Genomic DNA, 21756 nt, shown 5'->3' with positions numbered 1-21756 from the left:
TCACCTGCCTGCATTTTTCCAATTCCCCCCCTGCAATCCCATAGAAGCAGAGCGAACAGACTGGTATGTCCACCCCTTCTTCTCTGCCCTCACCCCTCCCTACTTCTATCTTCTAGAAAAGGTTTTTCTCCATTCCCAAGCTTCTGGTTTGCGTGTTGGGTTGTTTTTCACCCTCCAGAGGCTTCAGGGAAACCTCCAGAGGGTGAAAAACAGCCAAAAATAAAGGCTGAAGTTAGCTGGCCAACATGCGCATGTGTGCTGGAGCTGACAGGGTAATGCCTCGCGTGCCCTAACAAATGGCTTTGTTTGCCACTTGTGGCACGCGTGCCATAGGTTTGCCATCACGGTTCTAAGGCATTGATTCACATCTTTATCATATATCACTCTTTATTAAATAACAAATGTATTTTATATGAGCCTAAATTCAAAGTAAATACTGTATGAGTGGCTATAGTGTCAAGTGAAGAGAAGGGCCAAAGCTTCTCTGTTTTAAAGTATATATAATTCTATACGACACACAGTAAGAAGGCAAATACTTTTACTATAGACTGGGCTTTTAGGAATACCTGTGAACCTCATTGTGACTTTCTGATTGCTTCCCTCAAATGTTCTTTCATCATTTCTTTTTTATATATAAATACATTTTATTAATTTTCTATTGTTTTCATTTGATAGTGCTCAATAAACATCATGTTGTCTGGATATTTAATTTGCTTAACAATACAGATTACATTCTTAATCTCCACCCCTTTTTTCCAACCATTGGTAAAATAAATTCCATTTCTGCACAATCTAGTATCTCCCTAATTATCTCTTCACCTTGCATTATTTCTTCATTTTTTCTTTCTTCATTTCTGAAGCTACAACAGCACCCCTAAATTAAAGTCTCTATAGAGAACTAGAAAGCCTTTATTCATAATTGTTTTTTCATTTATATTTATATTTCCATATGTCTTTCAGAATCTTACTCTTCAGTGTAGCACTAATGTCACTCTATTCAGTACATCTACTACTGAAGACAGCCAAAGAAGGAGGTATGATTTACTTAATGTGGGAAGGGGGGCAATATTTTAAGTAAGCATATTCCAACTCATAGAATATCAGGCTCCCCACTCTGACACTCAATAATCACAACTATTTTTACTACTATTATCATCAGTGCTATCATTCTACCAAGAAGATCCTCAAAATGACTATGTAGTATTGTTAGCTTCAGAGATTGACAATGAGCATTTACTAGAAACTTCTTACATGTATCATGGCAGTGATTCTCAACCTTTTCTTCCCCATGGACCCCCTTTAAATGCCTTTTGTGCCACAGACCCCCAAGACTTAACTCAAGATTTAAGTCATAACATTTCTTGAAGCCTTCATGGACCTCCTATGATGACATCGTACTCTCTGCAGTTTCCACAGACCATAGGTTGAGAACCACTATATCTTGGGAATCAGATGCAGCCAAAAGAATGTTCAGTTTTGTGTCCTTTCATTTCAAAATGGGACTGCATCCTTAGGATACTTTACCCAAAGTCTTCCTAAATCCCAAATCAGAGCCAGCATTGAATGGTAGCACAGTCAGATTTTAGTCACATTTTACCCTTTCCTAATTTTAGTGGATTTTTTTTTAAAGTATGTACCTATTTTAAATTAACCAGTGAGCTGTCATAAAGATTCAAATCAAAACCAATGGATCAAATATTTTGTACTAAAATGTTCCATTTCCTGTTGATCCTAGGCTCACTAATATATGAAAAACTAGGTGAAAAGGCATTCGGATGTCCTGGAAAAATTGGTGCTTTTGTTTCTCTCACAATGCAGAACATTGGAGGTAAATTGGAAATGATAGTTGAGAAGGTTTAAAATAAGAATGTTTTGTCTAATGATAAAAATTGGAAACAGTTGTCTACCATTGATATCATCATAATCTTGAATTAGATTTAATAAAAATAAATTTCTTAATTGTATTGCCAAACATGGTATACAAGTAATATATATAATTTGAATAGCAGCTGAAAACTAACTAACCCGAGTCCCTTTTTGGGAGAGGGGGCGGTTTAGAAATCCAATAAATAAATAAATAAATAAATAATAAATATTAGAATATTCTAATATTAACACTTGATATGGAACAATTGAAAAATGACATTTAGAAAAGTAAAAAGAATGCATAATTTACATTGTCCAAGTAGCATTTTTCTAACTGAAATACTGTTTTGTAATTTATTATACTTGTATGTTGTCTGCAGTGCGTTTGCTATAAGACGTTCTGGATTTCCAGCAAATTATAGCATGTCATATGGATTGTGTGATTACAGAAAATTATTAATGTATGACAAGCAATGGCTAATGTTTGCATGTGCATTTAAATGCCTTTGGGGATCTTTTTTTTTTAATATGACCATTTTGATCCTACTAGTTTAGGATCCCTGTCCTATGGGTACTTTTCAGTGGCGGCAACAACATCACACAAATGTCACAATATACAGTACACTTGTTTCCCAATGTCTTTATAAGTATGTAAACACCCAACATTGTTATACACATCTTAGCACTGTTCATCCTCCCCAATGTGAAATTTAGCATTTCTGTTTAACTGAAATTTTAACTGAATCTTTTCTATGTCCCTTTTCAAGCATCCTATTCAACTAAGATAACATGTTTCTCATTCATAGCAATGTCAAGCTACCTCTTTATTATTAAATATGAACTGCCAGAAGTAATCCGGGCATTTTTAGGACTCGAAGAGAATTCTGGGTATGTTTTTGCTTATGCTTATTTATATATATTTATTAAAAGCCATCTATTTATGAGTTTAATTAATTCATATTTTATTTCCTTAAACCAGAGAATGGTATCTGAATGGCAACTATCTTGTTATATTTGTGAGCATTGGAATTATTCTCCCCCTTTCACTACTAAAAAATTTAGGTAAGCAATTACTTATTCAAATATATAGTTTATCTTTAACAAATAGAAAATTGTACTATCATTTCATTCTTCAAATAACTATATGTTCACTTATTATTTTAAAGGTTATCTTGGTTATACAAGTGGATTTTCGCTTACTTGTATGGTATTCTTTGTCAGTGTGGTAAGTTTTTATACCAAATATAGAGAAAATGTGCACAATCTTTACACCAGTCTTTTCTAATTGATTTCTAGAAGGTTTTGGAACTAGAAGTTCCAGACATCTAATTCCCACAACACTGTCAAACTATTTAGTAAAGCTGCATTACTATTCTTCTTCTCATCTTTCCTATAACCTATCTCCTTTTCTGCTTATAACTATAACTTTATTGCTTGTATCTTTATGACTTACGTTGTTTTATTTAGTTTCCTAGTATGATTTATGTTGCTTGCTTATTTAGCATCCTATGACTATCACTAAGTGTTGCATCTTATAATTAATGATGAATGTATTTTATGACTGTGATCATGATTTATTACATAGCTTTTATGTACACTGAGAGCTTATGCACCAAAGACAAATTCCTTGTGTGTCCAATCACACTTGGCCAATAAAGAACTGAATTCTATTCTATTTTTATTTTTTATTTTTCTACAAACACATCATTATGTGAAGAGTGTGGAACCAGAGTTACATTTTAGTACAAATAATACAATACCCTTCCTATTCAACATAATTAATAATCTTATAGACTTTTAGTAGTAATAAACATATTTTGTTGAATTATAATATTTCCTTAATTATTCAATATTTCAATATATTGATTTTTTTGCCAATCTCCATATTCTTGATATCATTCCCTTTACTACAGATAAAATACCAATAATCATATTTGTTCTATTCTATTCTACTCTACTCTACTCTACTCTACTCTACTCTACTCTACTCTACTCTACTCTACTCTATTCTAGAGACACTACTTTGAATGTTCTGTTGTAAATTATTGGTGCATGCATTAAAATGGCAATAAGGAGTTAATGAGCACATCAATAGCTCCATCTTTTTTGTGAAATTTTCTCCATTTCTCACCAGATAAACTAGAGCTATTGTGACCAATGTTCCCTCTAAGGTGCGCGGCTGCGTGGGCGCGCAGGTGGCAAGAAAACACCGCGCAGCAGTTTTCAACTGCCGCGCAGTGATTTCTATTGCCACAGGCTCCGGAAGCTGGGAAGGTCCTTTGCAGGCAGCTAGAACGGGCTGCCCGCAAAGGACTTCCCCGGACTTGCTTTGATGAGCACGGGGCGACTGAGGGTAGTTGTGAAGCCCCAAAGCCCCCGCCGCCACTGGAATAACTGCTGCCAGCCACCTCCTCCTCCTCCTCTAACAGCACTGCCGGATTTGGCGCCCGGCGCTGCGGCTCACTTGAAGCCAGCAAAGCTCCAGCCGGCATCCCCGCGTGTGGCAGCGCTGCCTCCCCTCCGCTTGAAGCACCTGAGCTCAGCGCCGCGTTACCCCTGCCCCCTCCCCCCTGTGCTTTTGAGGAGCCATGAGGCTGCGGGAGCCAGTAGGAAGGCGGGGGGGTGGGAGCAGGGGGAAAAAAAGCCTCATGGCTCCTCAAAAGCACGGAGGAGGAGGAGGGGGCAGGGGTAACGCGGCGCTGAGCTCAGGTGCAAATCCGGTGGTGCTGTTGGAGGAGGAGGAGGAGGTAGCAGCTCGTCGGCATCTTCAGCAGCAGCCCTGCCCACGATGAAGAAACCAAAGATGGAGCAGATCCACGCAGATTACATCGCTGCAACATGACTGGTGGGGGAATTCTGGGAGTTGAGTCCACAAGTCTTAAAGCTGTCAGGTTTGAAGACCTCTGCGTTTTTTTTCTAGGGGTGGAAGGGTCTTGTAACTTGACAGCTTTGAGACTTGCACACTTCAAATGCCAGAGTTTCTGAGCCACTATGACTGAAGGAGGAATTCTGGGAGTTGAAGTCCACAAGTCTTAAAGTTGTCAGGTTTGAAGACCCCTGGGGTTTTTTCCCTAAAGGATTAGGGGTGCAAGGATCTTGTAACTTGACAGCTTTAAGACTTGCACACTTCAAATGCCAGAGTTTCTGAGCCAACATGACTGGAGGAGGAATTCTGGGAGTTGAAGTCCACAAGTCTTAAAGCTGTCAGGTTTGAAGACCCCTGGGGTTTTTTTCCCTAAAGGGTTAGGGGTGCAAGGGTCTTGTAACTTGACAGCTTTAAGACTTGTGTGCTTCAAATGCCAGAGTTTCTGAGCCAACATTTTGGTTGCTAAGCAGGAGCGTTGTTAAGTGAAACTGATATTATATAACACTTTGAATTAAGCGGGTACCTTGAAGAAACATAACTGAGTTTCAAATAATACTGATTTCGCTGTTGTCTTAGGTGACATCTGTGAAAAAAATTCAGGTGCTCAGGCATGAAAATGTGCCGCTCAAACACTATACTTTTCTGCTCACATTGAAAAAAAATTAGAGGGAACATTGATTGTGACATGAACCATGGCAATATAAATAGAGACTAAGTAGTGGTGTAAGATAGATGAAACCTTTTCCAATTCCATGTTTAGCAAAATTAGCTAGAAAACTTTCACTTGCATGGTTCTTTTTCTTTTGTTTTTCTTTTTGCAAAATTAAGGGTGGGGAAATCCTTTCAGAAGGAAACCTTTTCATTACCATTCTTAATATCTCCAAACACAAAACATGATCCAATATTACACTGAAATATGGCTATTTGGTACTGAAAATCAACAGTGTGATAATTGAAGTATTGATTTTCCCAATCCAATTTATATATTTTCTGTCCCAAATATCAAAGCACCCAAATTTAGCCCTGTCTCCTCCTCTAATGCCAAAATGATCTTTTATCATCTTCTGAGAATATTGGGAGATGAAGATAAGGTCATGATCTCTCAATTACCATCTAATCCTGGAATATTATGTAGCAGAAGTGCTGTTAATAGCTTGAGAAGTAACAGAACATGATAACTCAATCTTGATTAGGTTACAAATTTTAATATGTTATACATATTTCTGTTTTAATCAACAATAAACCAAATAAGTCCAGCAAAATCTTTATATGCAAAGTATTATTTTTGTCTTCGTTACTGATATCCAGGCTGGTTTTTCTTTATTGCATTGTTTCTCAAAACTGAAGTATCTTTGCAATTGTATACTGCATTAAATTAAATTAAACATTAAAAGATATACTATGTAAACTTTAAAAATAGAGATCATTTCTGGCAAATATCCAATGGCTGCATTATTCAAAACATATTCATTGGATAGTAGGCACCATGTTATATGCAAATGTACTTGTTGTTTTACTTTTCTGACAATGCAACATTGAAATGTAATGTCTGAGAAAATGATAGTTGCAGTCCTTTATAACAAGATCAAGTACTTTTTGTGATAAATGAATACATGTATTTTTCTTCTTTATATTTATAATAATTTAGGTAATCTACAAGAAATCCCAAATAGGCTGTCCTCTCCCGGTCTTGGACAATAAAGTTGGGAACTGGTCCTATAATGATAGTGCAGTTCTGCTACCTGTAGTGGCATTACCAAATGATTCTGCTAATTTGGAATTAAATTTGATGATGGACAGCACTAACAAACAATATTCTTCAGTTTTTGAAGAAACCAAAGCTAATCTACATCAAAGTGGAGTCGAATATGAAGCCCATGGAGAAGACAAAGACAAATGCCAAGCCAAGTATTTTATGTTTAACTCACGGGTAAGATCCTGTTATCATATATCCAACAGAAAATAACCTCTATAAATCTTGATCTTTTCCATTAAAGAGTGAGTTCTGGAAATTTTAAATATGTAAACTATATTGGTCACTGCTGAAACCTGAATAGTGGCCATATCTTGTTGCATCATGGTTAGAAGAATATACAGTAGAAGCAATAGTCCCATAACCAATATTGTCCTCATTCTCCTTCTTTCCAAATTTAACATAAGATATGTTTGAGACACTTCCTTCCAAAATAGATTTCTGGCTACCCACTTCTTGGTCTAACTCTGTTCATCTGGGCTTCTGACTTGCTTAGAGCTTTAACATTAATTATTGCATCATAGCAACCAGAGGTGGGTTATGGTTTGGTTCAGCTGAATAGGTAGTAATTCCGGTGGACACGTGGCCGTGCAGGTTCTATCGGTGGCGCCATAGGCACCACCATCTTGTTTTTTGCTTCTCCGCAGAAGCATTTTTTAGTACTGTGCATGTGCTCCACCCCACCCAGTCTCTGCTCTGCAACTTGCCTGCATGAAGCGCTCTGCCCCTGATCTGTCTGCCAGGTAAGCCTGAGAGTCTTGGCTTAGCTAGCTGCCCTGCCCCCTTCCATGCTGGCTGCAGCCCTGACATGCTAGCCTGCCTTCCATGCGGCCTTCCCAGCAGTCCCCCATGCCCGCTTGCCTTCCGAGGTTGGCGTCCAGCTCAGCCTGCGGCCCTTGGGAGAAACACAGATGCTGCACTGGGGCTGAGGCCCAGTGGTGTTCTGGGAAAGCAAGTGGACATCCTGGGGCTGCTGCACATGCTCCCGCCCCATTCTGCAAAGGCAGAGCCCATGCTTCAGGGCAATCCAAAGAGGGGAGGGGGATGCTGCAGAAAAGACTGCCTTCCACCTGGGCCTGCATGTCTCCCGTGCCAGCTCTGTGGGACTTCAGGCTCTGAAGCAGCCCACTGGCTTCCCACTGCAGCCCTTGGTGGAGATGCAGCCACTGCTCTGGGGCTGACAGGGCAGGCAGTGCACATGTGCAACAGCCCCAGGGACATTCACTTGGCGCCTGCCCTCCATCGGGCACCGAGCACCATCGGCACCGCTTCTGCCCCCCTCAGCCCCAGAGCAGCGGCTGCATCTCCACCAAGGGCCAGCTGCCTACCCACCTACTGGCCGGGCCAGGCTGGACACCAATCTCGGAAGGTGAGTGGGCATGGGGAAACACCAGAAAAGCCACAGGGAAGGCAGCCAAGCGTGGCAGGGCTGCGCAGAAAGGAGTAGGCTACTAGCTCCCTTCTGCATGTCCCCAATGTGCATCCTGTGTGGTTCTATGGAGGGCTGCATATCCCCCCTGCAAATCCTATGTACAAACCGCCCACCCCATTTCTGCAAAGGCAAAGCCCCCCCACAGAGCGATCCAAAAGAGGGGAGGGGGATGCTGCAGAAAAAGCTGCCTTCCAACTGGGACCACATGCCTCCCATGCCGGCTCCATGGGGCTTTGGGCTCTGGGCTCTGGGGAAAGGAGACTCAGCCATGGTGCTGCTTCCTGCTGGCAATGAAGCAGAGCGAGAGGCATGAAAACTGTTGGTGGGTGGGTGGACAACAGCTCCTCATGCGTGGAGAAGGCCAGGGGGAGCTTTCCCTTTGTCCTGGGTGACAGCATTTCATCTTGGTGAATAACAGGTCACTGTATTTGTATTTGTGTGGCCAGCCGGAGCTGGACATGGTGCACGAGCAGAGGCAACAGGTGTGCCAGGGCCGCCTTGCCCACTGTGCCTGCCACCTCTGTGCACTGCTCTTAAAAGGGGCTGCTGCCGCCTCTCTCATTGCCCTCCCTCCCTGGCTGGCTGCAGACATCCACCTGCCCTTCCAGAATACCGCCGCAGAACCACCATTCCTTTCTTCTCTCACCGTGAAATGAAAGTGAATTATGGTGACCTGGTCTTCACTAAGATGAAGTGGTGCCACCTAGGCCAAAGGGAAAGCATCACAGGCTCTGCAGTGGCGTGGCCAGGCTTGGCCCGCTCCCAGCATGAGGAGCTGCTGCCCACCCGCCTGCCAGCAGCTTCCACACCTCTCGCTCTGCTTCTTCGAGGAGGGGAAAATGCAGGGGGAGCGGGCAAGCCAGAGCCTAGGCAGCCACAGATGGGATGGTTGCATTGAGGAGAGGAGAGGAAAACGCGGGGGGGGGGGGAGCAGGCAGGTCAGATTGTGAGTGGTCGCAGATGGGATGGTTGCATTGAGGGGAGGAGGGGAAAATGCAGGGAGAGTGGGCAGGCCGGAGTGTGTGTAGCCGCAGATGGGCAAGTGGATGCAGAGCGGAGGAGATGGCTGCATTGAGGGAAGGAGGGGAAAATGCAGGTATGTAGGACAGCCACCCACCTGCTTGGGACCTCTTCTTCCTCTCCCAGTTCTCTCTGCATGCCCACTTTTATTCCTGCAAAACATGGTATCAGCCATGAGGAGGAGAAGCAGGGCAGGCAAGTGGAGGCTCCATGTGGAAGGCGAGAGTGCAGCGGCGGGGAAGGCTGATTGTCCCCTATGCCGGCTCTCAGAGGAAGGAGGCAGGGGTGCTGGCACCGGGCTCACTTCCCTTACTGCCCCCTCCTCGCCAGCTACAGCCGGGCCCCCGCCTGCCCTGCTTAGCTGGGTATCTGGTCGGGAAAGCGGCAAGGGGGCAAATGGCAGTGAGCAGTAAGGGAAGTGAGCACCGGGCCAGCATACCTGCCTCCTTCCTCCAAGAACCATGGCAGTGGGGAAAGTGAGGCTTCTTTGCCAGCCTTCCAGCTGGCAAAACAGAAATTTTCACAGTTCTGTGGGTGTGGCTAGGTGGGGGGGGGCATGTGACTACATGTGCATGAGTGATGTCAAGGTAGCCATGCCCACTCAGTCACATGCCCCACCACCACCCACAGATCTGGTAGTAAAATAATGTGAGGCCCATCCCTGTTAGCAACCCCTTACAGTGTTCAGGAAATTGAATACAGGTTGCCCAGGAAAAAGCAAGCCCAGAATTAACCAGAGCTGAAATCCTTGTTTGTTTCTTTGTTTGTTTGTTTGTTTGTTTCAGACTGCCTATACAATACCAATTCTGGCATTTGCATTTGTATGCCATCCAGAAGTATTACCTATATACAGTGAACTTAAAAAGTAAGACTACTCACAGATTTCCTCTGGCTTTTTTATTTCATAAAGACTGCAATTTTTCCATAGCAAAACATTACTATTTATTATTTCTGTTTCACTTTTCTTTAGTTTATTATTATTTATTTATTAATTTGTAATTTCATTTTGTACTGTAATAGTAACTTACTGTTTGATTAGTATAGAGGCAGTCTGTGGATTAAGATCAAACTTGGAGACAATTTGTATTGATGAACAAGCTGCATATTAATAAAAATGGCAGACAGCCTTCTTCTTTCTCATGTTGACAAACCACTGAAGCTGTGCAATGTTTTCATGAACTGCTGAAGCTGCATATTTTTATATACATCCTGTTTTCAGTGGTTCATAAAAATATTACATTTTTCTTAACCATGGATTGCCTGTATAATATCAGGGGAAGATAAGCTTTCTTTGGGACACTGGTAACACTTCTGTTTTTAGATGTACTCAAAGCTAGTGTGACCATGAAGCAACAGATCTTGAATGACAACATAATCCCACCCTCAACCATTTCAGCCAAATTTGTCAGTTATTTATTCCTACTGGGGGACAAACCTACATTTAACTCCTTTTTCAACTGGGCTTCCTAAATAAACTATTTTCTCAGTTGTGGCATAGAATATTATTCCTTTGCCAGCAATGAAGTAAGAGTTAACTGATAGTCCTTATGCTTTCTGTGTATAAAATAACTTGAAGAATTGAGCCATTTTATTCTTAATCTCAACAATAAAATAAATTTCAATTATTATTATACTATTACAGTATTAATATTTCTAATCATCCATTAACCAGAGTTCTATTGAGCCTCCTTAAAAAGGGCAAGTATAATCGCCAGATATTTATTTTTAAATAAAATGAATAAATGAAGTTACATACAGTAAATGACTCAGGATGACATGGTGATGTAGGGAAATTTAAAGTTGTGAAATCTTAAGAATTCATTCCCACTTCACATTATAGTTCCTAAAGTTCCTTTAGCAGAATAGAAGTCTGGTATAGATTTAATAAGCAAATGAGGCCACTTGTTGTACTGAATACATGAAAGGCTGAAAGAGGGGTCCTTGATATTCTCTGAGCTTGGTTGTTTTCTTGCAGATGTTTCATTATCCAAACTAGGTAACATCATTGATTACGATTAGGTGTAGCACTGATGATGTTACCTACTTTGGGTAATGAAATGTCTTCAGGAAAACAACCAAGTTCAGAGAGCACCAAGGACTTCTCATTTCGATCCTCAGCTACAAATATTTTCCTTTAATAGAGCTGAAAGAGCCACAAGGTAATCATCAGTCTCTCTCCCACTCCCTCTCAGTCTTTCTCATATACATATAGAAAGCTACTTGAATAAAATAATCCTACTAGTAATTAACTGTCCATTGCTATATTCTTCTCAGCCGATCTCGAAAACGGATGCAAAATGTTTCCAATGTCTCCATCATGGGAATGCTCATCATGTACCTCCTCGCTGCCCTTTTTGGCTATCTTACTTTCTATGGTGAGTTTAAGCTGATCTGAAATGCTCAACATACAGTATCTGTTCAGGTTTCATATTATTCAGAATCTGTTTGCAAGGAAACAGATTCTGAATAATCCTCGTAATAGCTATTTCCCTTCAGTGGGTTGTTGTTGCTGTTTTATTTTAAAAAAAACAGCTTTACTTTGCTATCTATAAAATAATTGTGCACAGTAAGGAATGTTATTTTACCTGAGCAATTTAATATATCAACTTCATATGCTAAAATCAAGGTATTGTTTGATTCTCTTCTACCATAGTTAATCCCTAAAGCAGGGAAAAGATAACTGAATTCTGCTTAACTGCCCTAATGATGAACATATTGCAAATTAGTCTCCATGTCGGGATTTTTGCTGTTTATTCATTCCAAACTGTTCAAAGTGAAGGTATACCACGTAATGATGAAGTTGCTTGAGAAAACTTATAGAGGATGTTCTTTTTTATCAGGTGAAGTAGAAGATGAGTTGCTTCATACATATAGGAAGGTTTACACCTTTGACACTCTACTCTTGATGGTTCGTCTTGCAGTTCTTGTGGCTGTGACACTCACTGTACCAATAGTCTTATTTCCAGTAAGTCATTTTAAGCAAACTTTAAGCAGCCCATCCATGATTGTGCTCTTCCTCCACACCCTCTTGTAATTTACTTCAAGAAATTCGTGTAAAATAGGTCTGGGTTTTTTTATGACAATGTGACATGACATTAAAAACCTTATAGAATATTACAGACAAAAATCTAGAAAGGTAAATTTAAGCATTTAAAGGGGCTATTTTAGATTTTAAAAATTACTTCAGGAATTGAATTAATGATCTTGATCTATTAAATAAATTGCTCCGATCACCAGAGAACTCAAGACTCATCGTTTCGTTTAATACGGTAGCCAGCTATAGCCTCTTCCAAGATACTCCATTCTGAAAAATATACTAAGCATTACATTACCATAAGCACATTATCTTCTCTTACAAGGGGATATTCTTCCATTGTTGTGTTTCCCCCCTAAAATCCCATTTAGGGAAATATATTTTGTTATTATCTATGGGTGCTACTATTTTGACTAAACTAAGATCAGCCTTGAGTTTTACATACTGTTTATGGAAGAAATGCTTATGGAAAAATTTATAATCTAAAGGAACAGTCTCCATGGTACTAAAATCAGTGAGAAAATAGCTGCTGATTTTTTTTACAAACTCCAGGCTGATGCTATTTTTTCATGTTTGGCATATGCACACAAGACTTTTTTTCCCCTTTTAACAAGTCAAGCGACTTCACCGTAATGTTGGCCACTGGAGCAGCTATTAACCTTTTACCTAGTACTTATCCCTATATCTACATAGCTGCTATAGAAATGCTGTCCAGGCTTCAGATATTTGCAGAGCAGGCCAAACAGAATCATATATCCACATTTATTTTTCCAGATGTCTCTTGTAGATGGAGTGATAGAGTGAAATTATATTTAATAGACATATAGAACAAGCAAAAGTCCTTGCTTTAGTAAAAGAAGAAATTCTATAAATTTGATTACTGTAACTATAAAGTGAATATCCTGAGATGCTTATGAATAAGATATTTCCTTTATGGATTTCACTGATAACTATGCTAACATCCTTATCCAAGTCAGGTTTCATCAGTATCTTTTTTAATAATTAGAACTACCATGTCTCCCTGAAAAGAAGACAGGGTCTTATTTTCTTTTGACCCCCGAAATAAGCGCATGGCCTTATTTTCGGGGAGGTCTTATTATTTTTGAGGTACAGGAGGCAGCGAGCATGGTCACCTCATGGCTGCTGCTGTGCTGCAGTATTTTCAGGGAGGGCTTATTTTCAGGGGAGGTCTTATTTTAGAGCATGCGCTCAAAAGGCTAATTGGACTTATTATGTGGGGAGGTCTTATTTTCGGGGAAACAGGGTAATAAGTAGAACTTATTTTTGATACTTTTGTATTATTTTTAACATTAGATATTCTGTATAAAAGCACATTTTTTTTATTTATAAAACCTCGGGTTAAAAAGGGCATATTTACAAAGATGTAAAATGAACATTTCTTGCGACAAAATGTTTAAAGGGCATAATAAAACTAAAATATACTGTTGTTTTTTTATAGATTCGTACATCTCTTACCACACTCTTGTTCCCCAGAAGACCTTTCAGTTGGATAAGACACTTCCTGATTGCTATTATTATTCTTATATTTAATAACCTTTTAGTCATTTTTGTCCCTACTATTAAGGACATCTTTGGATTCATAGGTATGAATGCTTTCTCTTGCTCTCATTGTTTTAAATAAAGAATATTGACATGTTCATTTTTGGCAAAACTCCTTTCTCTAACCTGTATATGCTGGATCTAGAATTCCTGCTAAATTATTGTGGACTCTGAGAAGTTTTTTTTCAATAGAAGGGAATACTTATAGCTTGGGGTTGAACTGAGGGGTTGTTGGTGCTTTTGGAGATTGGTTGTTTTCTTGCAGACATTTCATTACCAAACTAGGTAACATCATCAGTGCAAAACAACCAAGCTCAGAAAGCTGTTTTTAATACAGAAAGGTAGATAAGATTACATCTTTCCATCTTGGTGTACTTATAACATAGGAATCAAAAATGTTAAAATAACAGCCATAACTATTTAACCAAAGCACCACCCATTTGTTCATGCATCACAGTGAAATAGTGCATTATCTAGAAAGGAACAGTTCTTCAATTGTAAAGTAAAGGTAGCCATCTTGATTTTTTTTCTATCCACCCCTATGGTCACCCATGCTTTTATTTCTTATAACAACTAGGAGCCTTTCAGATAATTATTTTTGCATAGAGGAAGTGAAACATCCTCCTCTTGTTCAGATGCCAATCCAGAGAAGAATCCACACAAAATTTCTAGATTGGGGCTAGATTTTTAGATTTCAGGATGAAGACTTTTAATTGTTTCCACAATTGATCAGGTGTTTGGATAATAATGGGAATAATTTTACAGGAGGGAGGAATGAGTAGACTCCTAGTGTTCTAGATTATAAAACCAGATGACTTTTTGAAATATATTATCAGAGCCTTTCTTCTTTTCTAGCATATCATTTGTAAAGTTTAAAAGTGTTTATTGTTGCATTTTAATTCCTCATTGTGTTTTGGCTTTGGTATTTATAGGCATTGTTATTTTCCTGTCACTACAATCTACTTTGGGAAATATTTGTTGAAACGCAGACTACAATTTTGAACAAATAGATAGCAATTCACAAGAAAAAGTCTAATTCTAGAATTTTCTCCATTGTAAGAAATATTTCTAATAGAAAAATAGACCCATAGATGCATTCATAGAAATGTCAGTTATTGTAATAGAAGATTCTCATTGGACATGTTTAACTTCAGGCAATAGAATTTACTAGATACCTGATAATGTAATATTTAAAATGCATGTTCAGAAAACAGTAATTTTAGTTGCTGCAATCAGTAGGATTGGAGCAACAATTATAACATTGAAAATTCAAATTTAGTATTAGGTCTCCTGGGCTACAGGAGAGGAATTGTTTCTTACCTAGCATTTGAGAAGAAATGTTCAAGGGATCTAATTTAAGTGAAATAGATGAAGGTTGTATGCAAGTGTTTGTTACAGAGCTTGTAATTTAGAACCTCCAAAATTGGAGTAGTTATCTTGTCAAACTACAGCCCAGAAGTTGGCAAGCTATAAATTTCACCTCTCCAAACAATGAACCATCTAATTGAGTATAGGCAGGAAACATTAAGATAGATCAGATAAATTAGACTTTTATTATAGATAAGAATTAAGAGACATGCACACAATAATTTATCTTCTGATATGTAGGACAAAGTATTTAAATACTACTGTGTTTCACAGCAGTGTTTCAGCAACTTTAAGATGTGTGGATTTCACTCCCAGAATTCTTCAACCAGCACTAAAGTTGCTGAGATTGAAAAACACTGCTGCAAACTTTAAAGTATTTGATTTTTGAATCAATGGAGAATTGATGGTTTGCATGGTAGTGTTGGATGACAGACATGTTTATATAATAGCCAACTTTAGCATATAAGTGCTAGTTACCACCTAACTAGATTCAGCCCTTACCTTTGCAGAGAGAAAACATTGGCATATAAATTGCATGAAAGTGTATATGTTACTGTGCTTTGGAGAGAAATTAACAGTAATAAGCCTCTCTTTTTTAAGCCTTTTAGCTTGCTTTCATTTCCCAAACAGTAAGACTATGTTTCCTACTGTAGGTGCCTCTGCTGCAACAATGCTGATTTTCATTTTGCCTGCTGCCTTTTATCTTCGGATTGTCAAAAAAGAGCCTTTGAGGTCACCTCAAAAGATTGGAGTGAGTCATTCAGACTTTTTCAATTATTGAGCTATGTTGTAGCTTTTCCTACTAATTAATTGTTTTTACTATACTTTCCCAATTACAGGCCCTGATTTTCCTCATTGTTGGCATAATCTTTATGTTTGGGAGCATAACTCTAATTCTCTTGGATTGGATTTACAACTCTTCACATTCCAATCAGCATTAATTTGGAAGGAAATTGTTTGTTTTTCTTTGCCATCGAAGTGGTTGAATTTCATTAGCCATGTGCAAGCAAACAAACAAAAGACTTTTGACTATAGAAGAGGACATTACTTCTAGTAAATGGCAAGATTCCAAAGTCTTTGTTAATACCACTAAATAGACCTAAAATGGATTAAATCTCACGTTGGTGAAGGATGGTTATTTATGCATTATCACATGTGTCCTTTTTTTTTGGACCAGGACGGAATAAAAATGTGAATTGTGAAGATGCCTGGATCTAATTATGTATATAGTACCCACAAAGACTGTTACCTTACTTTGGTTTAGATAGCTTCTATTTCTAGAAACTATTTCTAGAAACTAGAAAAAAAAGTTGTCCAGAAGTGAAGATCATTTGTGTGTGTGTGTGTGTGTGTATATACATACTCAGTACATATAATGTATGTACATAAAGAAAAATGAAACTAATATTATTTTAAATGACTAACTATAACTTTAATAAATACACTCAAAACAAGATGTAAAAACAGCATCAATTTCTGAAAGCATTTCACTTACTCATCAATAACTTACATTAGTTATCAGAGTGCCCACTACAGAAAGTGAGCAAATATGATAAATTCTTTATTATGCTAACTTTTAATAATATTGTTTATTACAAAGATTGACTGCTGCTGTGGGATGAAAAAGGGCCCTTTTCTCTGCAGCTGTGGTTTAGAGAGAGTATTTAGGCCTTTGGATAGTTTAAAATGACTATCAGAATTCTCCAATTTATGGAACTGTACTCAAAAGATAAATTAAATCTTAGCCAGCCAAAGCTGTTCCTACTGTTTACTACTACCAAAGTATACTTTTATGATTGTATTATGTTGTCAAAAATGAGCACTCTCTGTCCCACCAATAAATTTAAAAGTTTTTATAGTGAGTTTCTCTGCTTCTTATGGCTAATAGATTAATCTTCAATATGATGTCAATAATTGCATAATAAGGATGTCTAATCATGACAAATGGAATGGACTCATATGCAAAAAGAGGCTGATTCTAGTGGGATTCCTATGACAAGTATATATAACATTTATCAAACTGATCCTGCACATGTAATTTTGTTTTGATCTTATTTACGAAACTGGAACTTGGTTTATAATTTGTCTTCCACAGTAGTTCAAACTGATTTAGCACAATCACATAGACTGTGAAAGCACACCAGCTAGTATTGTTGCATTTGTATTTGATAATATAGACAGTACAGCATATTATAAGTATTGGTGTATTTGTTCTATATACTGTAATTATTTATGTAGATATTTCTTTATCAAAAGTTCCTGTATGGTTTAATGCTTTGATTTTTATATATGCAGTAAGTTTGGGTAGTTGTTGCTTTAATATTCCCAAGCGTGATGCTACTTAGATGCAGCACTGTTTCAATGAGCTCTAAAAGCTTCATTTCTCCAATACATTGTTAGAAACTTCTGAAAAGCCCAGAATAATACCTAAATAAAATGAAACATCAAATGTTACTACAATAAATGAAAATAAAATTAAAGGATGAAAGATTTATTTTTATTGATCTATTGTACAAAGTGCTGTACTATTTTGAACTACATAAACTACACCTGCAATTTGGTTTCAGGGTTCACATTTATTTTCCACACCTATTGTGCTACTGATTATGACTTCAGTCATAAGTGACATATTTTCTAGATACTCTGATATGAAAAACAGAAGCTTTTACAGTATTAATCCCTGTTAGATCCCTGTTTATACAGATAAATAAATTACTGAGATTTTATATTGTTAGGGTTATCTATTTCCCATCATTCCCAGTATGTTGTATTGTCTTATTCAAGACCAAACTGATCTCTCGGCAAAGGTTTGTTACATTTCAAAGCAAATGATCCCCTATTTCCTTTATTATTTTTTTAATTTAGGGGATCGTGTGCTGTGAAATAAGAGGAATTGAACAGTGTGTTAAATGTGGTTGGCATGCATTTGGCAAGCTAAGCATAATTTTCAAGAACAACTTCTCCCTATATCTAAAGAGAAAAGTTTTCAATCAGTGTGTGCTATCTGCTCTAAAATATGCCAGTAAAACATGGAGACTAACCTCATAGCTGATACAAAAGCTACGAGTGGTGCAAAGAGCCATGGGAAGATACATGCTCTGCATTACAAGACAACATAGTAGTCCTGCACATAGATTTGAGAACAACTCAAAGTATATGATATCATCAAGAGAGTAAAAGAATTGAAATAGAAATGGGCTGGTCACATAGCAAGAGGAACTGATGGCAGGTGGACCAAGGCAGTCATAAAATGGATCCCACTTGATAAAAAGTGTCCATGAAAGAGAACTAAAACAAGATGGATCAATGACATCAGCAAGTATTGGCAAAAAAAGTTCAGGACTATAGGTTGGAAACAGGTGGAAGAGGCCTTCATTCTGCAGTGGATAGACAATGGTGGTGGTGGTGATGATGATGATGATGATGATGATGATGATGAAGAAGAAGAAGAAGAAGAAGAAGAAGAAGAAGAAGAAGAAGAAGAAGAAGAAGAAGAAGAAGAAGAAGAAGAAGAAGAAGAAGAATTAAAATTCTGCTGAATTTTGCTTTCCAGAAATTTAAGTATGTTTGTGCCTCCAACACTGAAAGCAATGATGTATAAAATACATAATTGTGGGTTATTTATATTATCTTATTAAGAGGACTATTTTAAAAGAAGATACAATGTTGTATTTTCTAATAGTCTGAAACCAATATCTTTAAATGTGCATATTGGACCATTACTACTGAATAACATTTTTAGCACTGGGAAATGCAGAAATGAACAGTTTACTAATTTTTGGTAAAGCTAGAATTTTATTGCAAGGTATACAACTGTATAAAATTTTGCCCCATATATTTTATTTAAGAATGAAGACTCCAAAAGAGCAGTTTCACAATAGGGCACAATAATAGGGCACATTAGCATTGTAGGGAACAATGAAATTCAAAAATAAAATCCTTTGTATTGTCAACCATTGGAAATTAGTCATGCTAAAACGTAGCCAGGAAGGGGTGGGAAGAGGGTTAATGTATTCTTAATAGATGCCTCAGATTAGTTGTAACCCCAGAGAACCTATCCAATGGGACCAAATAGGAGGGAATGGGGCGTTGTGTTAGGGGTTGTGTATAAAATGTCTTGCTTTTGAATTCAGTGGTGTGGTTTTTGGCTTAGAACTTCCTGTTGAAATCTCGCTGAGACCCACCGCACATTGCAAACTGCCTTTTTTATTTTATTTTTTATAATAAAATTCTTTTCTTATCATCCAGTTTTTTTATGCAGAATTATTCCCAACAGCATTTTTCCAACATTATTAAAATGAAAGATGCAAATTGAACTGGATGATGATGAACTCTTTTATTCATTAAACATGAAACTCAGCCAACTGAACATTCAAAAATGCATCACAAATACCATTGACTGGTGCTAATGGTTGATACGGTTTGCTGCCAGCATCCTAGGTATCAACCAAATACCTTCTTAAAATATAAGATGATCTAAGTAGCACAGTTTTTTGCAGTTCCGCTGGTGTTATTGCAGGAAGCTGCAATTTATTGATGTATCTTGTAAAATTCTTGGAATAGTGCCAAGTGCCCCGAAGACAATGGATATCACTGTTACGTGCTTCATCCATAGCCATGTAGTTTCGATGGCCAGGTCGTGATATTTCATTACTTTTTCTAGTTCTTTTTCTTCGACTCTGGCATCTCCTAGAACAGAGATATCAATAAACTGTACACTTCAGCCCTCTACAACTATGATATCTGGCATGTTGTGCTCCAAATAATGATCTGTTTGTATTCGAAAGTCCCACAAGATCTTCACCTTTTCCACTTAATGTTCCCATGACTTTCTGGATACAGGTAAATCATATTTTTTACATAATGACCAGTGGATTAATTTAGCAACTCGGGCATTTCTAGCTTTGTAATCAGTTTGTGCGATTTTGCTGCATTCACATATTAAATGTGATACAGTTTCAACTTTGTTATTGCAAAGTTGGCAGTTTAGGTTGTCAGTGGATTTTTGTATCTTCACTTTCATGGCATTAGTGTGTAGTGCTTATTTTTGAGCAGCCAGTATTAAACCTTCCGTTTCTTTCTTGATAGTTCCCATCTTAAGCCATGTCCATGTCAAGTTGTCATCACATTTTCCTTCACTGTTTTTCAAGTACTGTCCATGCAAAGCTTTTGGTTTTCCATCTATTTAATCTGTCATCCAGCTGTTTTTCCTTATACTCTGCCTTTGTTTCTGTTGTTTTTATGCTGTTCTCCGTTTTCACAGCCTGCAGCAATTTTTCTGTGCTTTGGTTCACATTCAAACTCCATTTTTCTTCGTCTACAGTTTGATGGATTTGCAATAGCTCCCTGCTCCCTATTTTTCTTGGCAGGTACAACCAGTCAATGTCACTTCGTAGATGTAAAGCGTGGTACATATTCAAAAGTTTGCATGTTTTCCGGTATTATTATTATTAGTAGTATTATTAGTATTATTAGTATTAGTATTATTAGTATTAGTATTATTAGTATTAGTATTATTAGTATTATTAGTATTATTAGTATTATTAGTATTATTAGTATTATTAGTATTATTAGTATTATTAGTATTATTAGTATTATTAGTATTATTAGTATTAGTATTATTAGTATTATTAGTATTATTAGTATTATTAGTATTGTATTATTAGTATTATTAGTATTATTAGTATTGCATCAACAGAATTGTATCACAGCGGCCAGTTGTTTCGCCGGATTTGGCATTAATTACTAGTCGGGCCCCACCCAGGGGCCTAGGACGTCGTAACGTATTTTCGTAATATGTGTGCGGATCCAAGCAGTGCGGCCTTTTGCATTTGACTGATGGTGATTTTGTCAATTTTTAACTGTTTTAAATGTAATTCCAGTGTTTTTGGAATAGCACCCAGTGTGCCGATTACCACTGGAATTACCACTGCTGGAATTACCACTGCTGGTTTGTGCCATAATAGTTGGATTTCGATTTTTAAGTCCTGGTATTTCGCGATTTTTTCATATTCCTTCTCGGCAACCCTGCTATCACCTGGTATTGCGATGTCTATGATTGTAACCTTATTTTTCTCAACCAGTGTGATGTCTGGTATATTATGCGCCAGTATTTTATCCGTTTGTATGCGAAAATCCCACAAGAACTTGACCATCTGACCCTCGATGACTTTTTCAGGCTTATGTTCCCACCAGTTTGTTGCTGTTTTAATATTATAATTTTTGCACAAATTCCAGTGGATCATTTGTGCCACTGAATTGTGCTGCATTTTATAGTCAGTCTGTGCGATTTTTTTACAGCAGCTGAGTATGTGGTCAACAGTTTCATCAACTTCTTTGCAGAGTCTGCATTTGGCATCATCAGAGGATTTTTCGATTTTGGCCTTAATGGCATTTGTGCGGATAGCTTGTTCTTGTGCAGCCAGGATTAGTGACTCTGTTTCTTTCTTTAATGTACCTGTTGTTAACCATAACCAAGTTTTTTTACTGTCCACTTTATCTTTTATTTTTTCCAGAAATTGACCATGTAATGCTTTGTTCTGCCAACTCTCCATTCTTGATTTTATCATATCTTTTCTGTATTCTTGTTTCATCTGTTGGGCCTTCAATAGATTTTTGTTCTTTACTTCGATTAATAGATGTTCTTGACTTTCTTTTAAATAATCAGCCAGTGCATGTTTTTCTTCTTCAACTATTTGCTTCACTTGTAATAATCCTCTGCCACCTGATTTTTGGGGCAGGTATAGTCTATCAGTGTCACCGTGTGGATGTAAACTGTAGTGCATTGTCATTAGTTTCCTGGTTTTTCGGTCCAAAATGTCCAAATCAGCTTGTGTCCAGTTAACTATACCAGCTGT

The 21756-nt window shown here is 37.8% G+C and overlaps 1 protein-coding gene across 2 annotated transcripts in view; it reads left to right on the top strand.

Annotated features, from left to right (window-relative positions):
- Positions 1 to 17438, top strand: part of SLC38A4 (solute carrier family 38 member 4) — a 248378-nt gene extending 230940 nt beyond the window's left edge. Inside the window, exons 4-15 of one of the 2 annotated variants that reach the window (XM_081958398.1) lie at positions 961 to 1034; positions 1736 to 1828; positions 2673 to 2754; positions 2846 to 2928; positions 3033 to 3091; positions 6381 to 6662; positions 9723 to 9802; positions 11212 to 11312; positions 11778 to 11902; positions 13431 to 13575; positions 15553 to 15650; positions 15739 to 17438. In XM_081958398.1, the coding sequence (XP_081814524.1) occupies positions 961 to 1034; positions 1736 to 1828; positions 2673 to 2754; positions 2846 to 2928; positions 3033 to 3091; positions 6381 to 6662; positions 9723 to 9802; positions 11212 to 11312; positions 11778 to 11902; positions 13431 to 13575; positions 15553 to 15650; positions 15739 to 15840 (1324 nt within the window). In that variant the 3' untranslated portion in view covers positions 15841 to 17438. The remainder of the gene's footprint in view (positions 1 to 960; positions 1035 to 1735; positions 1829 to 2672; positions 2755 to 2845; positions 2929 to 3032; positions 3092 to 6380; positions 6663 to 9722; positions 9803 to 11211; positions 11313 to 11777; positions 11903 to 13430; positions 13576 to 15552; positions 15651 to 15738) is intronic. The other variant, XM_081958397.1, reaches the window with a different exon arrangement.
- The last annotated feature ends 4318 nt before the right edge of the window (positions 17439 to 21756 follow it).

Source organism: Natrix helvetica (assembly GCF_964273705.1).
Source record: "Natrix helvetica genome assembly, chromosome: 6".
In the NCBI taxonomy this organism is placed as follows: domain Eukaryota; kingdom Metazoa; phylum Chordata; class Lepidosauria; order Squamata; family Natricidae; genus Natrix; species Natrix helvetica.
The sequence above is the reverse complement of the archived record's forward strand: the minus strand, read 5'-3'. Positions and strand labels throughout refer to the sequence as shown.